The following is a 19710-nucleotide window of genomic DNA, read 5'->3' as shown; positions in this document are numbered from 1 at the left end:
GTCAGTGATTAATCATAATTAATCGCAGCTCTAGAGTGTGACATGATTGAATATATTAATCAACAGCACTAAAAATACTTACATACTTAATTTAAATTAATGATTTTTTAAAACTTTTTTTTTAACGTAAGTTACTCATTGCGGGAGCAGTGACTGCAGTCCCACCCTTTGATCAGTTTCTGCTGCTTCTGCTCAGTTATGCACGTTGACGTGAACGCGGGGAGAGCGTAAGCAGTCCGCCGGGCTCGCTCCATCTCACGGACTTCCCGAACAATAGCAGCAGTCATGCATCAGAAACAATAATTGCAGCCGAGTGCTTGGGGCTTATAAACTGCAGCTATACGAACTGTCCGCATTCGCGTGACGGAGCAGCGCGTGTGCTCATGTGAATCAGCTCCCAAACTCGCGCGTGTCCGTGTGCGCCGTTCGCACGTTTGCGTCGGCGCTGTGCGTGTGTGCGCAAATTGTAAAAGTATGAGCTTGTTAATTCCAATAAGGGCCTTTGCCTTGTTGTGGTTTGGTGGGATGGGAGGGTGGAGGAGGGTGGAGGAGGGGAGGACATCTTGAAGTGGCTGACCAAGATCGCCAGAAATCTGCCAGAATTCCATCCCGACGCTCAGTGCCAGCTGCCCTGCATGTTGATCACCCATCAGCCTTCCTGCTCTACTCTGTCATGGAACCATTTCCACAAATAATCTGTTTATTTATTCATTCGCCTTCTTAATGACTTTCCGACACTTGCGCGTTTTTGTTTTTGTTTTTTTCTTCCCCCCACATCTTGCTTCATGGCATTGGAGATGGGAGGACGAGCTGCAAAGGAAACCAGAGTGATTTCATTCGCTGGTGATGCAGAGAAGAAAGTTAATCTGTCTGAGGGGAGAGATGGGAGGGTGGGTGATAAATATAACAACAAAGACTTGAAGGCCTGACTTCATAAGCATCTCCTCTTTCAGGGTTTTTTTCTTCTTTTTTTTCAGTTTTCTGCAGCTGAAATGAGATCCAGATCTGAATCAAGGAGTGATTGGTAACGAAAGGATGGGATGGAAAGGAGACGGAGAAGGGATTTTCTCTTTCACCCTCATGGTCACGGCCATGTTGATGACTCACACTTGGGTATTAAAAACACACGCTAATGGTCATGTTTGTATTTTTGGTCTAACTGCCTCAGACGTGTAATACGAAAGCTGGCAGACGGATCTAAAATGCGGCGGCCGTGGGGGCTGAGTTGAAAAATGGTGTGTAGGAAATGAATGAAAAAATATTTTTAACTGAGAAAAAAAACCCAAAAGCGTCAATGAGGGGTGTTGAAGCTTTTGTACATTAAAAAAAATTTTGGTAAAAATGGTAAACAGAAAAATTGGGATTTTGATGTTTATTAAACTGCTTTAACAAAATCGCCAGTGCCACTTCAGCTCAAAGTGAATTTGACAGAGGCGGGGTCAGCTACTAGCCAGACTTTTTTTTTGTGAAATCAATTAAACTCACTTTATTTATATAGCATGTCACTTATAGAACAACTCGGCATGTTCTGCTTTTTAGCTTGCGTCACAATTTTGTCAATTTTTCATTCAGGTAAGATCAAATATGACCTCCGAAAAAAAAACAAGCTTTCTCATCCAGGAGCCTCTGGTGACATCACATAAGAGATGAGATCTTATGTCTTATGTGATCTGCGTAGTTCACATAAGACTGCGTGAACTATGCAGTCTTATGTGAACTACTCAGTCTTATGCGTAGTTATAAGACTGGGTAGTTATGAGGAGATCAGTTTGCACTTTGTAGTTCTTTCGTTTTTATTTTTGCGGTATTGCATTTTAACAATAAAGTACTTCATTTAAAGGTGCTTAGAATGATTCTGAACAGAAAAGCCTTTTGATTATATCATGTGGCATAGAATGGATTGTAGGAAAATCTTGCAACAAAAAAAACACATGCAAGTCGAGAAGAAGGACTGGATAGATGGAACTATCAAACGTTGTTCAACCAACATTATATTACACTAATAAATCTACAAGGTCTCTGAACATTTTATGTATGTACCTTATATAACGTCATTTGTATACTGACATAACTATTGAAACGTTGAAAGTAACGTTAAGCAAAAAAATCCTTACATTTAAATTTTAGGATGCATAAAATCAGTTTATTTAACAGCAACCAATCAGCAGAATCGTTGGTTTGCGGTTCCTCTCGTGATGTCATCAAATCAGATACAAAACAAAGCAGAATAAGCACATTTGCCTCCTTTTTAAAACATTATATATTGTGAAATCCTGCAGTGGAAATTCATACGTCATTACCAAGCTGTGTAAGCCAGTAAGGTTACATTTTGCCAAGTGCCATCAATACACATCACACTTGTGATTGAAATGGGTTATAAAAAAAAAAAGATACATCCTGTGGTCAAAAAGTCACTACAAAAAATATTTTTAGGATTTTTTGAGCAGCTTTATCACACATGTGTGGATATAGGTTCAAATCTTCAGAACTTTGTTTTGGACTGAGGTCCATCCATCCATCCATCTTCTTCCGCTTATCCGAGGTCGGGTCGCGGGGGTAGCAGCTTCAGAAGGGAGGCCCAGACTTCCCTCTCCCCAGCCACTTCTTCCAGCTCTTCCGGGGGAATCCCGAGGCGTTCCCAGGCCAGCCGAGAGACATAGTCCCTCCAGCGTGTCCTGGGTCTTCCCCGGGGCCTCCTCCCGGTGGGACGTGCCCGGAACACCTCACCAGGGAGGCGTCCAGGAGGCATCCTGACCAGATGCCCAAGCCACCTCAACTGGCTCCTCTCGATGTGAAGGAGCAGCGGCTCTACTCTGAGTCCCTCCCGGATGACTGAGCTTCTCACCCTATCTCTAAGGGAGAGCCCAGCCACCCTACGGAGAAAACCCATTTCGGCCGCTTGTATCCGCGATCTCGTTCTTTCGGTCATGACCCAAAACTCATGACCATAGATGAGGGTGGGAACGTAGATCGACCGGTAAATCGAGAGCTTCGCTTTTTGGCTCAGCTCTCTCTTCACCACGACGGACCGGTACAGCGCCCGCTTGACAGCAGACGCTGCGCCAATCCGCCTGTCGATCTCCCGCTCCCTTCTTCCCCCATTCGTGAACAAGATCCCGAGATACTTAAACTCCTCCACTTGGGGCAGGACACCCCCCCTGACCCGGAGAAGGCACTCTACCCTTTTCCGGCTCAAGACCATGGCCTCGGATTTGGAGGCACTGATCCCCATCCCGGCCGCTTCACACTCGGCTGCGAACCGATCCAGCGAGAGCTGCAGATCACGATCTGATGAAGCCAAAAGGACCACATCGTCTGCGAAAAGCAGAGATGAGATCCTAAGGCCACTAAATCGGATCCCCTCAACACCTTGGCTGCGCCTAGAAATTCTGTCCATGAAAGTGATGAACAGAATCGGTGACAAAGGGCAGCCCTGGCGGAGTCCAACTCTCACCGGAAACGAGCCCGACTTACTGCCGGCAATGCGGACCAGACTCTGACACCGGTCATACAGGGACCTGACAGCCCGTATCAAAGGGCCCGGTACCCCATACTCCCGGAGAACCCCCCACAGGGCTCCCCGAGGGACGCGGTCGAACGCCTTCTCCAAGTCCACAAAACACATGTAGACTGGTTGGGCGAACTCCCATGCACCCTCCAGGACCCTGCTGAGGGTGTAGAGCTGGTCCAGTGTTCCACGACCAGGACGAAAACCACACTGCTCTTCCTGAATCCGAGGTTCGACTATCCGACGGACCCTCCTCTCCAGGACCCCTGAATAGACCTTGCCAGGGAGGCTTAAGAGTGTGACCCCTCTATAATTGGAGCACACCCTCCGGTCCCCCTTTTTGAACAGGGGGACCACCACCCCAGGGGTGGGGTTGGACTGAGGTAAAAAAAAAAAAAAAAAGAAAAAAAAGCCAATTTACTCACTCAAAAAGTCCCAACAAAGATCTTGCACTTCTGCATTGTAGCATGTTTAAACTAACCCACCCTTCCAGTCTGCCAGGCAGGAAGAGCCACACTCAGCTGGGCATTGTGTTGAAGGGGGCATGCCACTTGGCCTCTCTCCGTCTTGCACACACACATATGCTCACAGTACTGGGTCAGTCAGGCATCGCTCCTAACAACCGGCGCCTCGGCCTTGTGTTTCCATGGCAATCAGCACCAGCGATCTTCCCACGGTGGCAGCGGAACCCAGCACCGAGTGCTGCGGGGAGCCGTGTGTGTGCGTGTGTGTGTCAGTGTGCTTGCATGAATGTAAGAGCATAAAGAGCGCTATCTTGTCCGGTGAAGAGCACAGATGTTCAGACACTCATTGGGCTGATTCCTCTCTTGACCCCTTTGTCATTGCCCCTCATGTCTGCACACATTGGCATGCACACAGGGCCGCCTCAAACAGTTTGGAGTTTTTCTTCTTTTTCTTTTTTTTTTTGCTTCATGTTGCGCAAGATCTCAGCAGAAAATAGATTAAAATCTGGCTGCAAAGTTCTTTAACATTCGGATCCAAGAATTTTACAAAAGCAACACTTTTTGAAATCCAATCCTGCAGATACGATCATATAAAGCTTGAAAACGGACGTTATTTCGCCTATAATGACTTCCAAACGATATTTCCACTACATTCAGCTTACAGTCCGTGCATCATTTTGTTGCTTTTTTAATTTTTTTAATGTAATTTTTGTAGACACCTCATTCCCACAGCCTTGACCTCCCTCCTCGCTGCTGCTACCATCGTCCAACAAATCAGCATAATTTAAGGCAGCATAGAAAGACAAAAGTGAGGAAACAAAATAGTAGGAAGCTCGGAAGCTAATTGACTGGGGATGACTGAGCAAAATGGAAAGATGGGAGGATGGGAAGATGGAAGGGAGGGTGACAGGCGAGGGAAGGGTAGATTAAAGGGAGGGAGGAGGGCCTGAGGAGAGGAGGCGGGGGAGCAGAGGCTGGCAACCCTGCCCCAAACTGCCAAAGTCCTACTTTGTCATTGGGTGCCTGTGACAGAGAGAGCAAGCCAAGAGAGACATAAGAGAGGAATAGACTACGATTGGATGCCACTGATTGTGTAAAAAGGCTGAAGCGGCTCGTGAGTATTCTTACTTGTCATGGGCCCTTGGGGGTTGCTCAAGAAGAAGAGGTCCGAGGGCACACGAAGAAGCAGCGGCGCGGGAAGAAGTGAACAGAAGTGACAAGAAGGAAAACAAAGCTTTTAGAACTGACAGCGTCAAGAGAGTCACACTCTTCAGTGTCCCAGCGACTCCACCGAAAGAGAGACAGACAGAGAGAGAGAGAGAGACAGCGGTCAACAGCTCATCCATCATCATCTGTCCGACGAAGAGGTGAAAGGTTAAAGGAAAAACTAAATAAAAATGAAGAGACCTCACGACTACAGCTCTCCAGACTCGGACACAGACGAGTTTATCGACGTGGGGCAAGAGGACAGCTACTGGTGAGCATCCGCCCGAGTCACACCTGAGGGCTGGAGCGCGTTTCCCTCCAGAGTAAAATTACACCGCTGCGTTCGCCGGCTAAATATACACACGCGCGAAGGCTCCAAACATGTCGTGTGATGAGAAATGGGTGTTGCACAGCATCGAAGTTCAAAGAGTGCAGGGGGAAGATGTTGGTTTTTCAGGGCCATGACACTGATGCATAGCAGAAATGTAAATATTAAAAGCAATGACTTATTGAGGTTTTTTTTCTTGTTGTTTTTTTTACAATCTACAACACTTTCACTATGATTAGCAAACGTGGCAGTTTTTCCTCATTGGAATAATCCAAAATAATAGAAAAAGCTGAAGGTACAAGTTAAAAATAAAGTATCTTGCACAGAATTTTTTTTAAGGCATCAAATCTGGGTGCATGTCAGTTAATAAAGAGTTAGGAAGATATTGCAAAAAAAGGTAGATATTATCTGAGGCCTGCTGGTTCTGAAACATGCAGTTTTTTTATTGTTTGCTTAATATTAAAAAATGGTATTTAAATATTTTTTATATGCAGTGCAGCAAAAAAGGTAAAAAAATAATAATTTTATTCCTGAAACATGTTGGGTTTATGTGAATTTACATCTGCATCGTATGCATTTTCAACATGTAAACATCTATAAACAGAAAGTAGAAACTAACTCAAAGGCCAAAAACAGATGTTGTAGAAATAAATATGTTTTGTATTATGTTTTTAGAGCTCCTAGCTTCATTTTTTAGTTAGCTATGTGACCTGTTATTTTGAAAATTTCCACCATAGTTTCTGGCTCAGTGTAACATTCTATGGAATAACAAATTAAATTGCTCATTTTTCTCATCTAGCTAAATCAACATTATTTTATTGAAGGATCAGTTAGTAAAAACAAAGTTCTAGCTTTGGCACATAAAGATTAATTTCTTCAGTCACTTGAGGTTCAAATGTGGCCTATTTAATCACAAGTTGTTTCAGTGTCGTTCAAAATGCCTGATAAGCTGTAAAAAAGAAAAAAGGACTCTGAATGTAGCGCGCTCTCTCCTTAGATGCCGTTGAAACATTTAAGTTTTTAGTTGAACTGGTCAAATTCCTTTGCGGAAAATTTTACACACATCTGGATTAAAGGAAATATTTGCGAATGTGCGTGCTTCCAACACATATATGCAGAATTAAGAGAGACTGGGTTACATCACGAACGCAAAGTGAGCCAGTGACACAAGAAAGGGGTTTGGTGGGTTTAAAGAATTTGAACTGCCCTCTGATGTTCGAGCTGAGGACTACGCTGTTTTTCCAAGGCCTTCATCATCAAAAATCAACCTAAACAAAAACAGTCTTCTTGATTTGGCAGCCCTCAAGTTAAAAAAAAAAAAAAAAATCTAATGGAAGTTCAATCCGTCTCTGCAGCGACAGTTTTGAAGGGAACTCCGAATTGTGGAACTCTCTCAGGGCATGCAAGACGAGAGTTCACAGACGAACGTGATCCGTTTTGGCCGACTGCACTTGGAGGGCCACGGCTCCCATGTCTCCTGTTGGAGCTTCCGTTGCAAAACAAAAGCGTCGCCCCAGGGCTACGTAATTATCTTCCTAAAAGTGCTTTCTCCAAGAATATATGCAACCAAAAAAGCCAATCTCATCTCTGCTGCTTCTCAGTGCCCAAAAACCAGTATGATTCAAAGGGGTTGATGCGCTGTTCTTCTCCCTGTGTCACATTAAGCAGGGTAATAACAACAAGATGCAGGCGACTCAATGTTACCACATTTAGTCTTTTTTTCCATCTAACGTTTTTACTTGCTCCATCTCCATAATGCAGCCCCGTCACCGGGTCCATGTCTCCAGGCAGTGCCTCGCAGATTCTGGCACGGAAGAAGAGGAGAGGGGTGAGCGGGAGCTTTGGATCTTCACTTTCTAAGATCCTCGTCTCGATGTGGTTTGACTCTTAAAGTCCCTTTGCTCTTCTTGTGATCCAGATCATAGAGAAAAGGCGCAGAGACCGGATCAACCACAGCCTTTCGGAGCTGCGGAGGCTGGTGCCAAGTGCTTTCGAGAAACAGGTAGATTCTCACGATAGAGAATGACGGAGGATGTCATAATTAGATCATCACTATGACTTTCAAAGAGTTTTTGAATAAAATGTGGCTCATTTTCTTTTCCTTAAGGGTTCTTCTAAGTTGGAAAAAGCAGAAATTCTGCAGATGACTGTGGACCATCTCAAACTGTTGCATGCAATGGGAGGAAAAGGTACAAGGACGGAAGCACTTTGAAATGCTTTTAATGTCACCTCTTACTGAGAAAGATTTGAATTAAACTGAGATTTCAATCACAGGGTACTTTGACGCAAGGGCACTGGCAGTAGACTACAGGACCCTTGGCTTCAGGGAGTGCGTTGGAGAGGTCGTACGGTACCTAAGCTCTCTGGAGGGGGAGTCTCCGGACCCAATAGGAGCTCGCCTCGTTTCCCACCTCTCGCACTGTGCCAGTGAGCTGGACCCTCTCCTCCTACAGTCACCCCCTGCTTCCACCTTACCCTTCCCTCCCTGGCCATGGACCTCCTTCCCGCCAATTGCCCCTGCTACGACAGCCCCTTCCTCGCCATCTTTCCCAAGCAGCCGCAGGGATCTTGCCCTGCTGGGGAGCTACCCATCATCCGTCTCGCTGCGTCTGGCCCCATTGGCTGGCTGTCAGCAGGGCGCCCCGCCGCTCCTCGGACCGACAGCTCTGGCCTCCATTCACAGGGTGGCCTCTCTTCCATCGTCTCCTGCTCTAGGCCACTCCAGACCGAACCAGCCGTCCCCTCACAGCACCAACTGTGCCTCACCTCTACCTCTCCCGACTGCCTCCTCTTCTTCTCCCTGCTCCTCTTCTTCCACTTCATCATCTTCTGCCCCTCCACAAGTGTCCTTCCGGCCTTTTGCGCCTCTTGGCTCGCCGATAGCCCAGCGCAGGAGCTTAAGCGGAGCATCCAAGGCGCCACAGGGGTGGGGGACTGAGATCGGAGCGTTTTGAAGATCATCTCTAACAAATGAACTCTGTAAAGTGGACACGGACCTTTCATTTGCACCATGTAGCAAATACGTATGAGCATTGTCTCTTTTAAGGGACTCTAAAAGCCATATCAGACAATGAGTGAAGTTTTCGATTCTTACAATCATAAATGAAGGAATGTGAAGGAATTTCTTTGTTGTATCTATAATCTTGTTTGACAAAAACACATATAGTGTCCCACAGAGCCATATATGCTGTTTTCCTCAAGAAAACTTGAGGGTGAGTTTTGACTGGACTTTGAGCTGTGATATTTTCCTTTATTTTCTCTGAAGCATTTATACATCTGATTACATTATTTTTTTTGCTTTCCAGAGAATGTTTGACGAAAACCTCTATAAAGTTTAAGTGCCTTCACTCTTGTATGTGTTTCTGCTTTCTTTCACTGACTACATGAGTAATAGCCGGCGTGTTTTTGCAGCTGTCAACACAAAGAGCAAAGGAATGGCAAAGAGACAGAGAGCTGTACTCCTCGTTTATCCATATCTGTCAAGTCTGCAAACACTGCCAACATGTTCCCCAGCCGTAACCCTCTTTGAGCATGTAAGCTGTCTCCAGCCATAGCTTATGGGAGCTGTGGTCTTGTGGTGGCGGAGGATAAACATGGTGGGAGATGGTGATGTTTTTGGGATGCCGCGGTGAGGCAAACAGACCCATCACTGTGCCCTCTAATTGGTACTCCCCTGTAATTAACTTCGTCCTCATATCAGCCAATGCATCCCCCCCTCTCCTCCTCTCGCCGTTTCCCTTCCATTCTTACTCCTCAATCCTGCGGTACGCCAGCGGATATCTTCTCTCTCTGTTTGTCTGCGCCACTGACTCCTCAACAATGGACGGACTGAGGAGAGGGAGGGATGAAGACGAGGGAAAACAAAAGGCATAGATCTGAAGGTCTGTGGTCGAGTGACTGATTCGGCATAGACGTTTAATAACAGGGTGGGGGTGGGAGGTAGAGGAAGGGGTTAGGGGTTGATGAGAGGGGCTGTGAAGGTTCAGATGGAAAGAGAGAAGCATACTTTGAATAAAAGGAAGTTGGCCAGAGCACAGAGTGTGCACAACACATCCCTGAAGAGTGATAAATGGCAGTTGCAAGCAGTTGTTTTCTCTTGAAGATCCGCATGGCCATGCTGTGTTTCACCAGAGCTGCACGCCGGAGGGATGAGAGGAGTTTTGTGTGTGTTTATTGCTGGCCAATGCTTTGATCTACTTCGGGATGCAATGTCTGTGGTCTGCGGTCCAAAAAATGTGTGTTCCGCAAAGTGCGCACTGTTTATTTGAGTGAGCGTGCTAGTGCGTGCTTCAGCCGGTCCCCTTGTGCTTCCACTGCCTTTGTGTGTCAGTGTTTTGTTTATGTGGTGTGCAACCCCCGGCTGTGTGCTTGTGTGTGCGTGTAACATGAGTATTCGGAGCTTGGCGTCAGGACCCGACCGCAGTGACGGCGTGGCTCTCGTGCGAGGCCCGCCGGCGGTCAGACGGACGGTATGGTGGTGGAATGTTCGAGGAGCGGGCCCGCTCGAGTGACACGCACGCACGCACACACACACACACACACACATGCATTCGCACACAGAGATACATAGTTATGGACAAAAACACAAGCTGGCTGGCACTATTCAATCCTCTGAGTGGAGGAGCCAGAGTCACCACCACAGCTTCCTGGAAGGACAACCACACTCGCATCGCACAGGCTTTTCCCACGGGGGAGGGGACGCTCCGAGGGAGCAGAGAAGAAGAAGGGAAGGGAATGTTGGGCAAAGAAAGAGGGAAGTTCTGAGCAAAGGTTTTATGGAAGCTTAGTGAGGAAAAGAGGAGGTTCTGTCACAAGGTAGGAGGGCTGAAGGGAAGGGGAGTAAATTAGAAGGCCACAAAATATTTTTCTCAATTAAATATTGTGCTGCGTTAAAATTGTAAACTCGTGTGCTAAATTTAAATGGAACAAATGAAATTTGAAGAACTATCTCTTAATTCAGTGCGGTCAGATTAAAATGTGTGATTTCTTTTCACAAACTCAATATTCTCATCTAATCTCACAACAAATAAGCACATTAATAATGCCACTATGTAGCATCTGTTCTGATCCTTTGTAGTGATTCAGTTCACATACTATGACTGAATTAGCAAAACAATTAATGTCATTCAGCAAATTTTAAAGACATTTTAGAGGCCATGTGTGTAATTGTGGCCACTTCTAACTTTCTTAATATTACAAGTTTATTGTTTAGCCCTTGAAGATTTTATTGCAGTCAGAAACACGCATGGCCGGTAAGCTACAAAACTATGATGCTCTTGTATAATAAAATCCTGACTCTATAGCACATTAGATGACAAACCCATTAGTCATGTGAATCATTATTAAATGCAACACAATGGAGCAACATTGTGTTTGTGTCTCTTACCTATTAACATTAGGACTTAGCAAAAACGTTTGGCGTGTTAGCCAAGAGTGGCTAAAAACACTTTTTTACTGTCAAATAAGTCAACGTACAGTGAAACACAATATATAGTGGGCTGGGAAAATGTTTCTGTAAATATGTACATCAAATTCTTATTTTTCAGATAAGAAAACAGAAAATTTAGGCTTTGTCCTAACTTTTTACTTTGTAATTTTCACCTCCATGGCCAATTAAAAGCTCCCACAGGTGCAGTTTTATCTTTATTAATCTGTTTTATTCATGCTGCTCAGTCTGAACCATAGCGTTTCTGCTCATAGTCATATTAAAACAACAATATACCGTATATGCTCATTTCCTTGGGCTCCCTCTATCAGAGCTGTTAGTATTTTTCTCAGTTTCCTTTCTGTTTGTTTTTTTCTTAGTCTTCAGTTTAGTTATCCTGCCTGCTTCATGTCTGGATGGGGCTGAGTGGATAGGAAGTCTCGTCTGGATGATCAAAATCACCCGGACTCTGTAAGAGTGGCATCTTGTGGTCAGAAAAGGGCACTGCAGGTAGCAGTCCTCATAGAAGACATTAAAGAAAGATAATATGGCAATGTTGTCAGCTTCTTATGTTCTAAAAGACCAACATTTAAATCGTTTTCCAAGTTCTCTTTTCCTCAAACGCTGGAACTCTGAACTGAGAAGTGAGTTGAGTGTTGAGCAAGTTCAAGATTTAGGGAGAGGTTGCTATTTGTGTAACTTTTCATATCCAGCGCTGTCGCACTCCCTCATTCTCAGCAGCAGTCAGTAGAAAACAAGAACGACTGTGGCTGTTACTATGCTGCTAAGAAAAATAATAAAGTCAGGTTTAAAAAAAAAAAAAAATAGAGAAATAGAACGAGAGAAAAAACAAGAGTGTCAATTTATAACCCAGTTTTTCTCCAAGAAAGGTGAGTAGACTGTGTGAGATTATCAACCATTTAGCATAGTTAGCTTAGCTACAGACTACTGTTTGCCTCCATTTCACTAGCATCTAATGAATTAAGGAAACAAATTACCAAGATATTCATATATTTAACTTGTCCCTGTACCTTTTACCACTTAACAACAATAGCAGCATTAAAAATGGTGACTGCTGCTGAACACCGTCAAGCACTTCAAGCAGGAACGAACCATTTAACGCAGAACCTGGGGGCTTCAGGGCAAATATGGATGTCTGCTTTTTGGTCTGGGAGTGGGAACATTAAAATTTTACTACTAAAAACAGTCTTTGAAAATACAATATGATTAATTTTGTAATTGACAGAGCCCCAATTTTTTTTTTTTTTTTTTATATGAACAAAAAATAAATAAATAAATAAATTGTGGAGGGGCCCCTGTCGGTAAAATTACTGGAAGACGAGACAAAACAGACAAAAGAAATCAGGCTTCTGTAAGAACAGCTTGTCTCTAAACAAAGACATTTGAGGCAGTTCTTCAATTTAATCTTGAGTGCAAGAAGAGAAACGACCCGCTTCTGACGTGATCAGAAACACAGCCAGGCTTTAGTCACCCCCCAACCGACTGTGCTAAATTAAGCTGAGGTCAATTACCTCATCAATGCTCATTTAATTAATACATGTGGTAAAATCCAACTTGTGGTCAAAACATATTTTCAGCCACAGTTTGGAGTCGATGTTTCAGCTGATTTTAAAAAGTAGAGAAAATGTTTATTAAAATGACTGAGATTGGGATTAAGTAAGGAGAGGGACAAAAACAAACAATGACACAGAGCTGCTGTTGAATCATTGATTTGGTTATATGCTGATTATAATGTTTACGTTGTTAAAGTTACAAGATCCCTGCATTGTTTTAATAAATCTAGTAAAAGAAAATCAAGATACTCATCACAACCCTTCTCTTGTATGTATAGTAAAGAAACAATTGTGTGGAAAAATGAAACATTTCCCAATTTATAATTTTGTTTTTTTACTAATTCAAGTTTTTACAAATTCTAAAAAATATTTGTTGTTGCTTGATCATTGATTTCTGAAAAAATGAGACGGTTGACCTTTGGTGTTTAGATTTTAGATAACATTTTAGACCTCCTCTTCTCTGCTTAGTCACTGACTCACTGACTCAGAGCACTGCTTGATTTCGATGCAAGACCTGATAAAGACCTTAAACTTCTTGAACTGTGATTAAAACGCCAAGCAAAACACACACATTTTTTTATGTTTGAAAAGTTTGTTAATTAAAAAAAAAAATTAAATAAAATCTGCATGCAGGGCAGAAAACTCCAATCCCTATTTTAAAAATCTCAAAGTCATAGCTTTAACTTTCAATAGTGCGGCTATAACTCAGCCTTAATGAGCATGACTTCTCTCAAGCTAAATTATATTAGTGAACTTGTGCTTCCATATATTTTGTGAATGTGCACACACCTTTCCCAAACAATGTCTTATTCACGATGATGACATTTACCTTCTACACATGGAAGGTTTTGCTTGTGTTCTGCTGAATTATATATATTGACTTGCTTATTAAAGTACTGAGGCTGGGATTAAAATCATGGGAAAATAATCAAGCGAGCCACACGGAGCTGCTCCCGAATCATTCTTTTGGCGACATCAGAACATATCACAACAGTTATACTGTGAAACATGTAATAATATTTAATAAATGTAGCTGTTTGATCATACATTTCTGAAAAAATTGATATGTAACCAGCAACCTTGGATGTCAGGATGTTACATAACATTTTAGCTTGCATCAGATTGTTTATTATATATATATATATATATTGACTGAAGGACCAATTACTCAAAAAATTTAAAAAGACAGTTTTGCTAGCTGCTTGATTTTTACACAACTTTAAAATCAGGCTGAAGTAGACATTAGTCTTCTTAAACTGGATAAGGAGACTCTGTCCCCTATTTTGACAAGTTCAAGAGTTCGATTTTAAAATATAGCTGAGCACTTAGTCCTGATCCCACAAATATATGAAATGGCCCCATACCACAATATGAAAACTGAAAGCTAGCACTGTATCATTTATGGAAATCCATAGATAATCTTTCTCAGGCACTTAAAACTCTAAGCACTTGGCAGTTGAAAATTGTTCATCTTGCTATAAAAGTTGTGTAAGAAGCCCAGTCATTTAAAAGTTTAATGCAGCTGCAGGATTCAAAGGAAACAGTTCCTCAGGGTGAAGCCCGACACCGCGTCAGCTAGGTTGGTCACTCTGGGAGGAGCAGGCATGGTGATGACACGCTTCAGGTAGCAGACACGGCTGTAAAACAAAAAATGTTATTTTAGCTTAAAGCCCTTTAGCTGTCTACCAGGCTTTATTGTACAACAATAATAAGGCCATCTATTATTAAACTTACTGAAAGTGTATTAATTTAATTTATTTTTTCTGCTTGATGCCGTCGTAGTTTAAAACATTGCTCTATACTTTGCCAAGGAAAAAATGTAATCAGATTTTAAGTATGTAAAACTGCACATCCCAGATTTTACCATCCTGTTATTTGACAGTTCTGTTTACTGAATAATAGCTAAGATTGAGTTTTATTAAAATATCTGAGTGTGTTGTTGAACCTTGAGGTAATGTAGCTGTAGAACTGGCAGCTGGGGTCCGAGGTGCAGGCGTTCTCACACGACTCAACGTTGTTCAGTGGGAAAAAGCGAATGTCAGAGTACGGGAAATCCACTCCTACATACGTTGTAACGTGACTTGGTGAGAATGGATTCGTCTCTGGAACAGGAAGTTTGCAGAAATGGAATAAATTTTTAAAGCCAACAGGACCATCCGACAGAGACTGTGTGTGTCTCTCCAACATGACTTTCCTCTAAATGCTAAAGCTAGTTTTGCATTGCGTAACATACCGTTACGCAGCGGACAGGATCGGGATGGCAGCCCAGATGTGATACCGCTGGCATCTTTGGGGACCATTTGATTTGGATTGTTCTTCAGATAACATTTAAATTTGTTGCTAGGGAAAACAAAAGATACGCATTTCTCATTCTGTTAAAGTCCTCAAAATTTTCTCTTGGTACTGTCCGAGGTTTCTGTTTGGAAGTAAAACCAACATTGTTTACCTGACAAAAGAGAAGTAAGTGCATAGTGGGTGAGCGGAGCACAACACCTGACACAGTTCAGGAGAGCCAGCTTGGTGAACCTCGATGTCGTAACCAGGAAAGTCAGTGTTTGGAAAAAGTGTGTGCTGACACACTGCAGGATACAAACAGTACAATTAGAAGGCTGACGGATGGCATCCTGATATTATTTTGACCTTGTTAGAGAGGGTTTGATTACCTGTTTGAGAGGATGGAATTATTTGCAATTTACGAGAAAATCCAGATATTCTGTCAGCAAGAGCTCTGACAGCTGGGGTTCTTGGTACTGACCAGCTGTATTTAAGGTGGCACTTGTACCTAAGCACAAATAGGTTTGTCAGACTTGCAGAATGTCTACAGTCAAAGCAGAAAATATTATTTCTAACTTCTGCTAACTTACCGGACATTTGTGTTGCTAAACTTCCCATTGAGGAAAGTGAAGAACTGGCAGAAAGGATCGTCAGTGCAGGCTTTCTGACACGCCTTGTAATCCACTGTGAAGAAGGTTCTGTAGTCCGCTCCGGGGAAGTCCACATTCTCATAAACTTTGCACAGTGACGGCGCTACCAGGAAGTGAACAACAGTGAAAAGCGTTACTGCTTAATTACCAGTACATTTCAGATGTTATAAATGGCTGTGTGCTTACTCGGTAGTGGACTGCAGGACTTTAGAGAATAACCGGCAGTGGTGCCCTGCTTGGGATTCTGTTTTTCTGGTTTTCCTGAGGAGGTGGCCTTAAGGAAGCACTGGTAGTGTCTGGGGAGAAGACAGGAAGTGAGGTCAATGAGCTCAGTTCCATCAAGGGCAATCTTTTTCAATCTGTTTACAACCCAAACACCACAGTCTGCATTACAGCTAGACATTTCTAAAACAGATAAACGGTCCCAGTCATTTTTTTGGAGTGGGACCAAAAAATGACTCTGGAAGTTTTACGCCATGCCGACTAAATACAATTTATTTCAAGAAATAAATTGTGTTATAACATTTAAACGACAACAGTTGATGTTTTTGTTGGATTTAGATTTCTTCATCTTTTAATTTTCCAAACATATTCCTTCTGTAGCTTTTCAAACTTCAGTAGCTTTGAACTTAACCCTGAAAATACTAGGGGAAATGTCAATCAATCAAATTTTATTTGTATAGCACATTTCAGCAGCAGGGCATTTCAAAGTGCTTTACATCATTACAAACACAGTATCACAATGCAATAGAATGAATCATTAAGTCAAGTTCCATCAATAAATTTGTAATTGATTACATTTCAAATACAATTCTAAACAGGTGGGTTTTTAGTCTAGATTTAAAGGAAGTCAGTGTTTCAGCTGTTTTACAGTTTTCTGGAAGTTTGTTCCAGATTTGTGGTGCATAGATGCTGAAAGCTGCTTCTCCTCGTTTGGTTCTGGTTCTGGGGATGCAGAGCAGAACCAGAACCGGAAGACCTGAGAGGTCTGGAAGGTTGATACAACAACAGCAGATCTTTAATGTATTGTGGTGCTGAGCCGTTCAGTGATTTATAAACTAACAACAGTATTTTAAAGTCTATTCTTTGAGCTGCAGGGAGCCAGTGTTATGGTTTAATGTGCTCTATCTTCCTGGTTTTAGTGAGAACGCGAGCAGCAGCATTCTGGATCAGCTGCATACTGTATGCAAAACGCTTGTCAGGAACGTTTAAAGTCATTGAAGATTTTTAGATTTTATTTTATTTATTTATATTGTTATTCACATGTTTCTTTGATTGAAAAAGTAAATAAAAACAGAGAAACATGTTTTTTTCTAAAAAAAAAACAAACAAAAAAAACATGCTCCTTTTTATCATGTTTTATTACTCTTTTCAAAATACTTATCTCATAGCATATAAAACATGGAATGAAATCATCTGAAGTCTAAATCTGCCACAGGTGTAAAAAAAAGAAAAAAGAAAAAGTGTGGCTTCTCTTTGCAGAGTTTTTCAGCAGTGAACCAAGGAAAACATGTTCATTTCTGTTGGTGGTTGCGTACCTGCTATCAACCAAGCAGTCAGGACCAATAAACGCCCAAAAGAGACAAGGCGCCTCCTGAGTGCAGAGGAACTGACAGTGTTCAGCATCCGGAGAGAAAAGGATTTTGATGTCTGAACCTGGAAAGTCCCAATTCAACCGAAGTCCTGAGTCACATCCTGGAAAAAAAAAAAAAAATTAATTAATATTAACATTAAAACAAATACTAACACCCGAACTTAATATACATTTCTTACCAAAGCCGCCAGCACAGAAATAGAGCAGAGCCACTAAAATGAAGAGAGTCTTCATCTTGTCAGTCAGCCAGGAAGGTCTCAGTGGAAACAGCAGCAGACAATGATGTCAACTAGCTGAGGAACGACTGCGGGTCATATTTATTTGTTTCATGGGGGGTGTGACCAGGGCTGGACTGGGACCAAAAAAAGTGACGCTGGACATTTTTGGCCATGCCAGCTCATCATTAAAATTTACACGATACATGAGCTACTGGAGGCACGTTGTGTTGTTTCAAACATAAAAACAAAGCACAACACTGTACGCAAGAGGAGAGTAACCATGTTAAATCGATAGGCTCTTTCACTACGTAGATATTTTAATATTGGATGTCAAAAAACTCTGCTAGAGATGTCTTGTCAGTGTTTTGTGAAATGTAATGTTTGTACAAACACACAGTTATGGCCGTAGCAAGACTATATATCAATGTAAAATAAAGTTAATCATAGCTGTGAGTTGTAAGACCTGCAAGATACAATAACACTAAGTTGGACACCAAGCAACATACTTGTTTAGCCTAGCATTATTTCAAATCAAAGACGATAAAAGCAATGCTCTACAAAAGTTTATGTTTATGTACAAAACTGCAGTTTTGTACACAAATGCCTCTTAACTCTACAACCTTATATTATTTTTATACCATTAAGTCTAAGTCTGACTGATGTTTCAGTCCTGTAATGGTCCTATGTTGAGCATCTCCACATTTTGGCTACAACTTTCCCAGAAAGTGTTTAGTGAAGATGTGTCTCTAATCTTTTTTTAGTACATTTTTACATTTTGTTTCAATTCACAAATTATTATTGTTATTATTATTATTATTATTATTATTATTATTATTATTATTATTATTACTGCACACATCCCAAAATGTGTTAATTGTTAACCCCTCCTCGGTCTTAAGAGATGAGGGGTCATTTAGATCCTACAAGTGTTTTATTCTGCGCACAGTCCGGTGGGGTCAGCCTGAGTCCATGTGAGCTTTACAAATTTGGTGTGTGTGTGTGTGTTTGTGGTTTCAGAAACTGATGACCTGACGGGACAACGCCGCCGCTTCCTCACTGTCCCACCGTGACATTTTCCGCACAAAGACCACGGGAGGGTTAACCTCATCATGGGCTATCACCATTCCTATGTTATTCCACAATACAGGAATATGTTGTGGAATAACATTCCTGGCATGCTGTTTCTCTAACAGCGTGCCAGCTTACATGTACGTTACTCGTCCTCCGTCCCAACCTCTTCCATAAAATATTCCATCTTCATGAAAATTTTGACTCCTTATCAGGCTAGCAGCAGCTAATCTGACCTCTTCCTCAATCTGTTTCGGGGTCACATCTCTCATCCTCCTCATTTATCCAAGAAAACCAATGGGCCAACGTGGTTGATAGAAAATCATTTTTAAAATACTTTTTTCTTTAAATTCTAACCGCATCCGGCCAGCCAATAAATGTATCAGCCCACTGGGCATTGCCTGCTACACTGCTACCCCTAGGTATGGATGAGGGTTGGCTTTATCTGATGACATAATCAGCAATACTGAGGCGCATATGATGTGTAATTAGACATCCATGGTGCTTATGCTAACGGGGCAATCAACCATCTATTTATACTAAACACATGTTAATGTTTCAGGGTTGGAAACTTAATATTTGTAAACTGATACAAAAACGGTCGTGTTTGCTGAACGCAATAAGGACTCGCATTTGCAGTTTGGGCCTGGTGAATGGGAAACAGGAAGCATGTGACAAAAACAACTCTGATCAGATAAGAGTGAAAAAAGGATTGTTTGGTTTGTATGCCAACACCACTGTGTTCCTCGTCCTAAAGAGGATCATATTTACGCAATGACAATAAATCTAATTAACCTGATCTAAGCCAATATTTTTCTTTAGAAGTTACAGAAAGGCTAACAATGGGGCTATGGATTACAAGGGTGTGGTATAATGTCAGAATACTGCAATACAAGGGTGTAACTTTGTATTGCAAGTTGGTGGGGATGAATAGGAGATGGGGGGGGGGGGGGGGGGGGGGGGGGGGGGTTAGTGTGCTGATGCACCCACAGTTATTGGAAGGCCTTTTCTTTTCTAGTGCTAAGAATAAATCAAAAACTTACATGTATTCACATGTAAGCCAGACACTCTTATTCAATAAATTAGGCTTGTCAGATTAATAGCACCTTTCGAAAATAATCTTTTACTAGGTACTAAACATACTACGAAATATAAATATTTTAAAACATACGTAATCTAATTAATCTATGTAATGTCTTTCACTTGGTGATGGAACTGCTGACAAAGGAACTTTTCAGTCATGTTCTAATTCATGGAATCAGCCTGTATTTGCTGAATGCTTACCTACAGTTGAAAACAGTTTCACAATTCAGTAGGTTTTTGTTTTTTTTGTAAAGAATTATCACACAGTTGCCTTTTATTGTCTGATTTTATCAAGCGCTAAAAACATCAACATGGGAT

At 42.1% G+C, this 19710-nt stretch overlaps 2 protein-coding genes and 2 long non-coding RNA genes across 5 annotated transcripts; 2 read left to right on the top strand and 2 right to left on the bottom strand.

Annotated features, from left to right (window-relative positions):
• The first annotated feature begins 402 nt into the window (after positions 1-402).
• LOC114156565 (uncharacterized) lies at positions 403-1117 on the top strand. The gene is made up of 2 exons (XR_003597966.1): positions 403-890; positions 978-1117. It is a non-coding gene; the product is annotated as an uncharacterized LOC114156565 (long non-coding RNA).
• Positions 1118-4424: 3307 nt separating this feature from the next.
• LOC114156564 (uncharacterized) lies at positions 4425-5215 on the bottom strand. The gene is made up of 2 exons (XR_003597965.1): positions 5101-5215; positions 4425-4995 (listed from the first exon to the last, which is right to left on the bottom strand). It is a non-coding gene; the product is annotated as an uncharacterized LOC114156564 (long non-coding RNA).
• heyl (hes related family bHLH transcription factor with YRPW motif like) lies at positions 5002-8859 on the top strand. Of its 2 annotated transcripts, XM_028037070.1 has the most exons (6): positions 5002-5449; positions 6862-7175; positions 7268-7334; positions 7425-7508; positions 7614-7695; positions 7781-8859. In XM_028037070.1, the coding sequence occupies exons 3-6, from the start codon at positions 7284-7286 to the stop codon at positions 8458-8460; spliced, it is 897 nt and encodes a 298-aa protein (XP_027892871.1). In that variant the 5' UTR covers positions 5002-5449; positions 6862-7175; positions 7268-7283; the 3' UTR covers positions 8461-8859. The 2 variants fall into 2 exon arrangements, with proteins under 2 accessions (XP_027892871.1, XP_027892870.1); XM_028037069.1 differs by lacking the exon at positions 6862-7175.
• Positions 8860-12645: 3786 nt separating this feature from the next.
• On the bottom strand, positions 12646-17336 carry LOC114156653 (plasma kallikrein-like). The gene is made up of 9 exons (XM_028037208.1): positions 17203-17336; positions 16968-17124; positions 15616-15725; positions 15370-15532; positions 15169-15287; positions 14952-15084; positions 14739-14845; positions 14451-14607; positions 12646-14142 (listed from the first exon to the last, which is right to left on the bottom strand). The coding sequence occupies exons 1-9, from the start codon at positions 17255-17257 to the stop codon at positions 14037-14039; spliced, it is 1107 nt and encodes a 368-aa protein (XP_027893009.1). The 5' UTR covers positions 17258-17336; the 3' UTR covers positions 12646-14036.
• Between the last annotated feature and the right edge of the window lie 2374 nt (positions 17337-19710).

Source organism: Xiphophorus couchianus, chromosome 13 (genome assembly GCF_001444195.1).
Source record: "Xiphophorus couchianus chromosome 13, X_couchianus-1.0, whole genome shotgun sequence".
Classification (NCBI taxonomy): Eukaryota; Metazoa; Chordata; class Actinopteri; order Cyprinodontiformes; family Poeciliidae; genus Xiphophorus; species Xiphophorus couchianus.
This window is presented reverse-complemented; position numbering and strand designations above follow the sequence as displayed.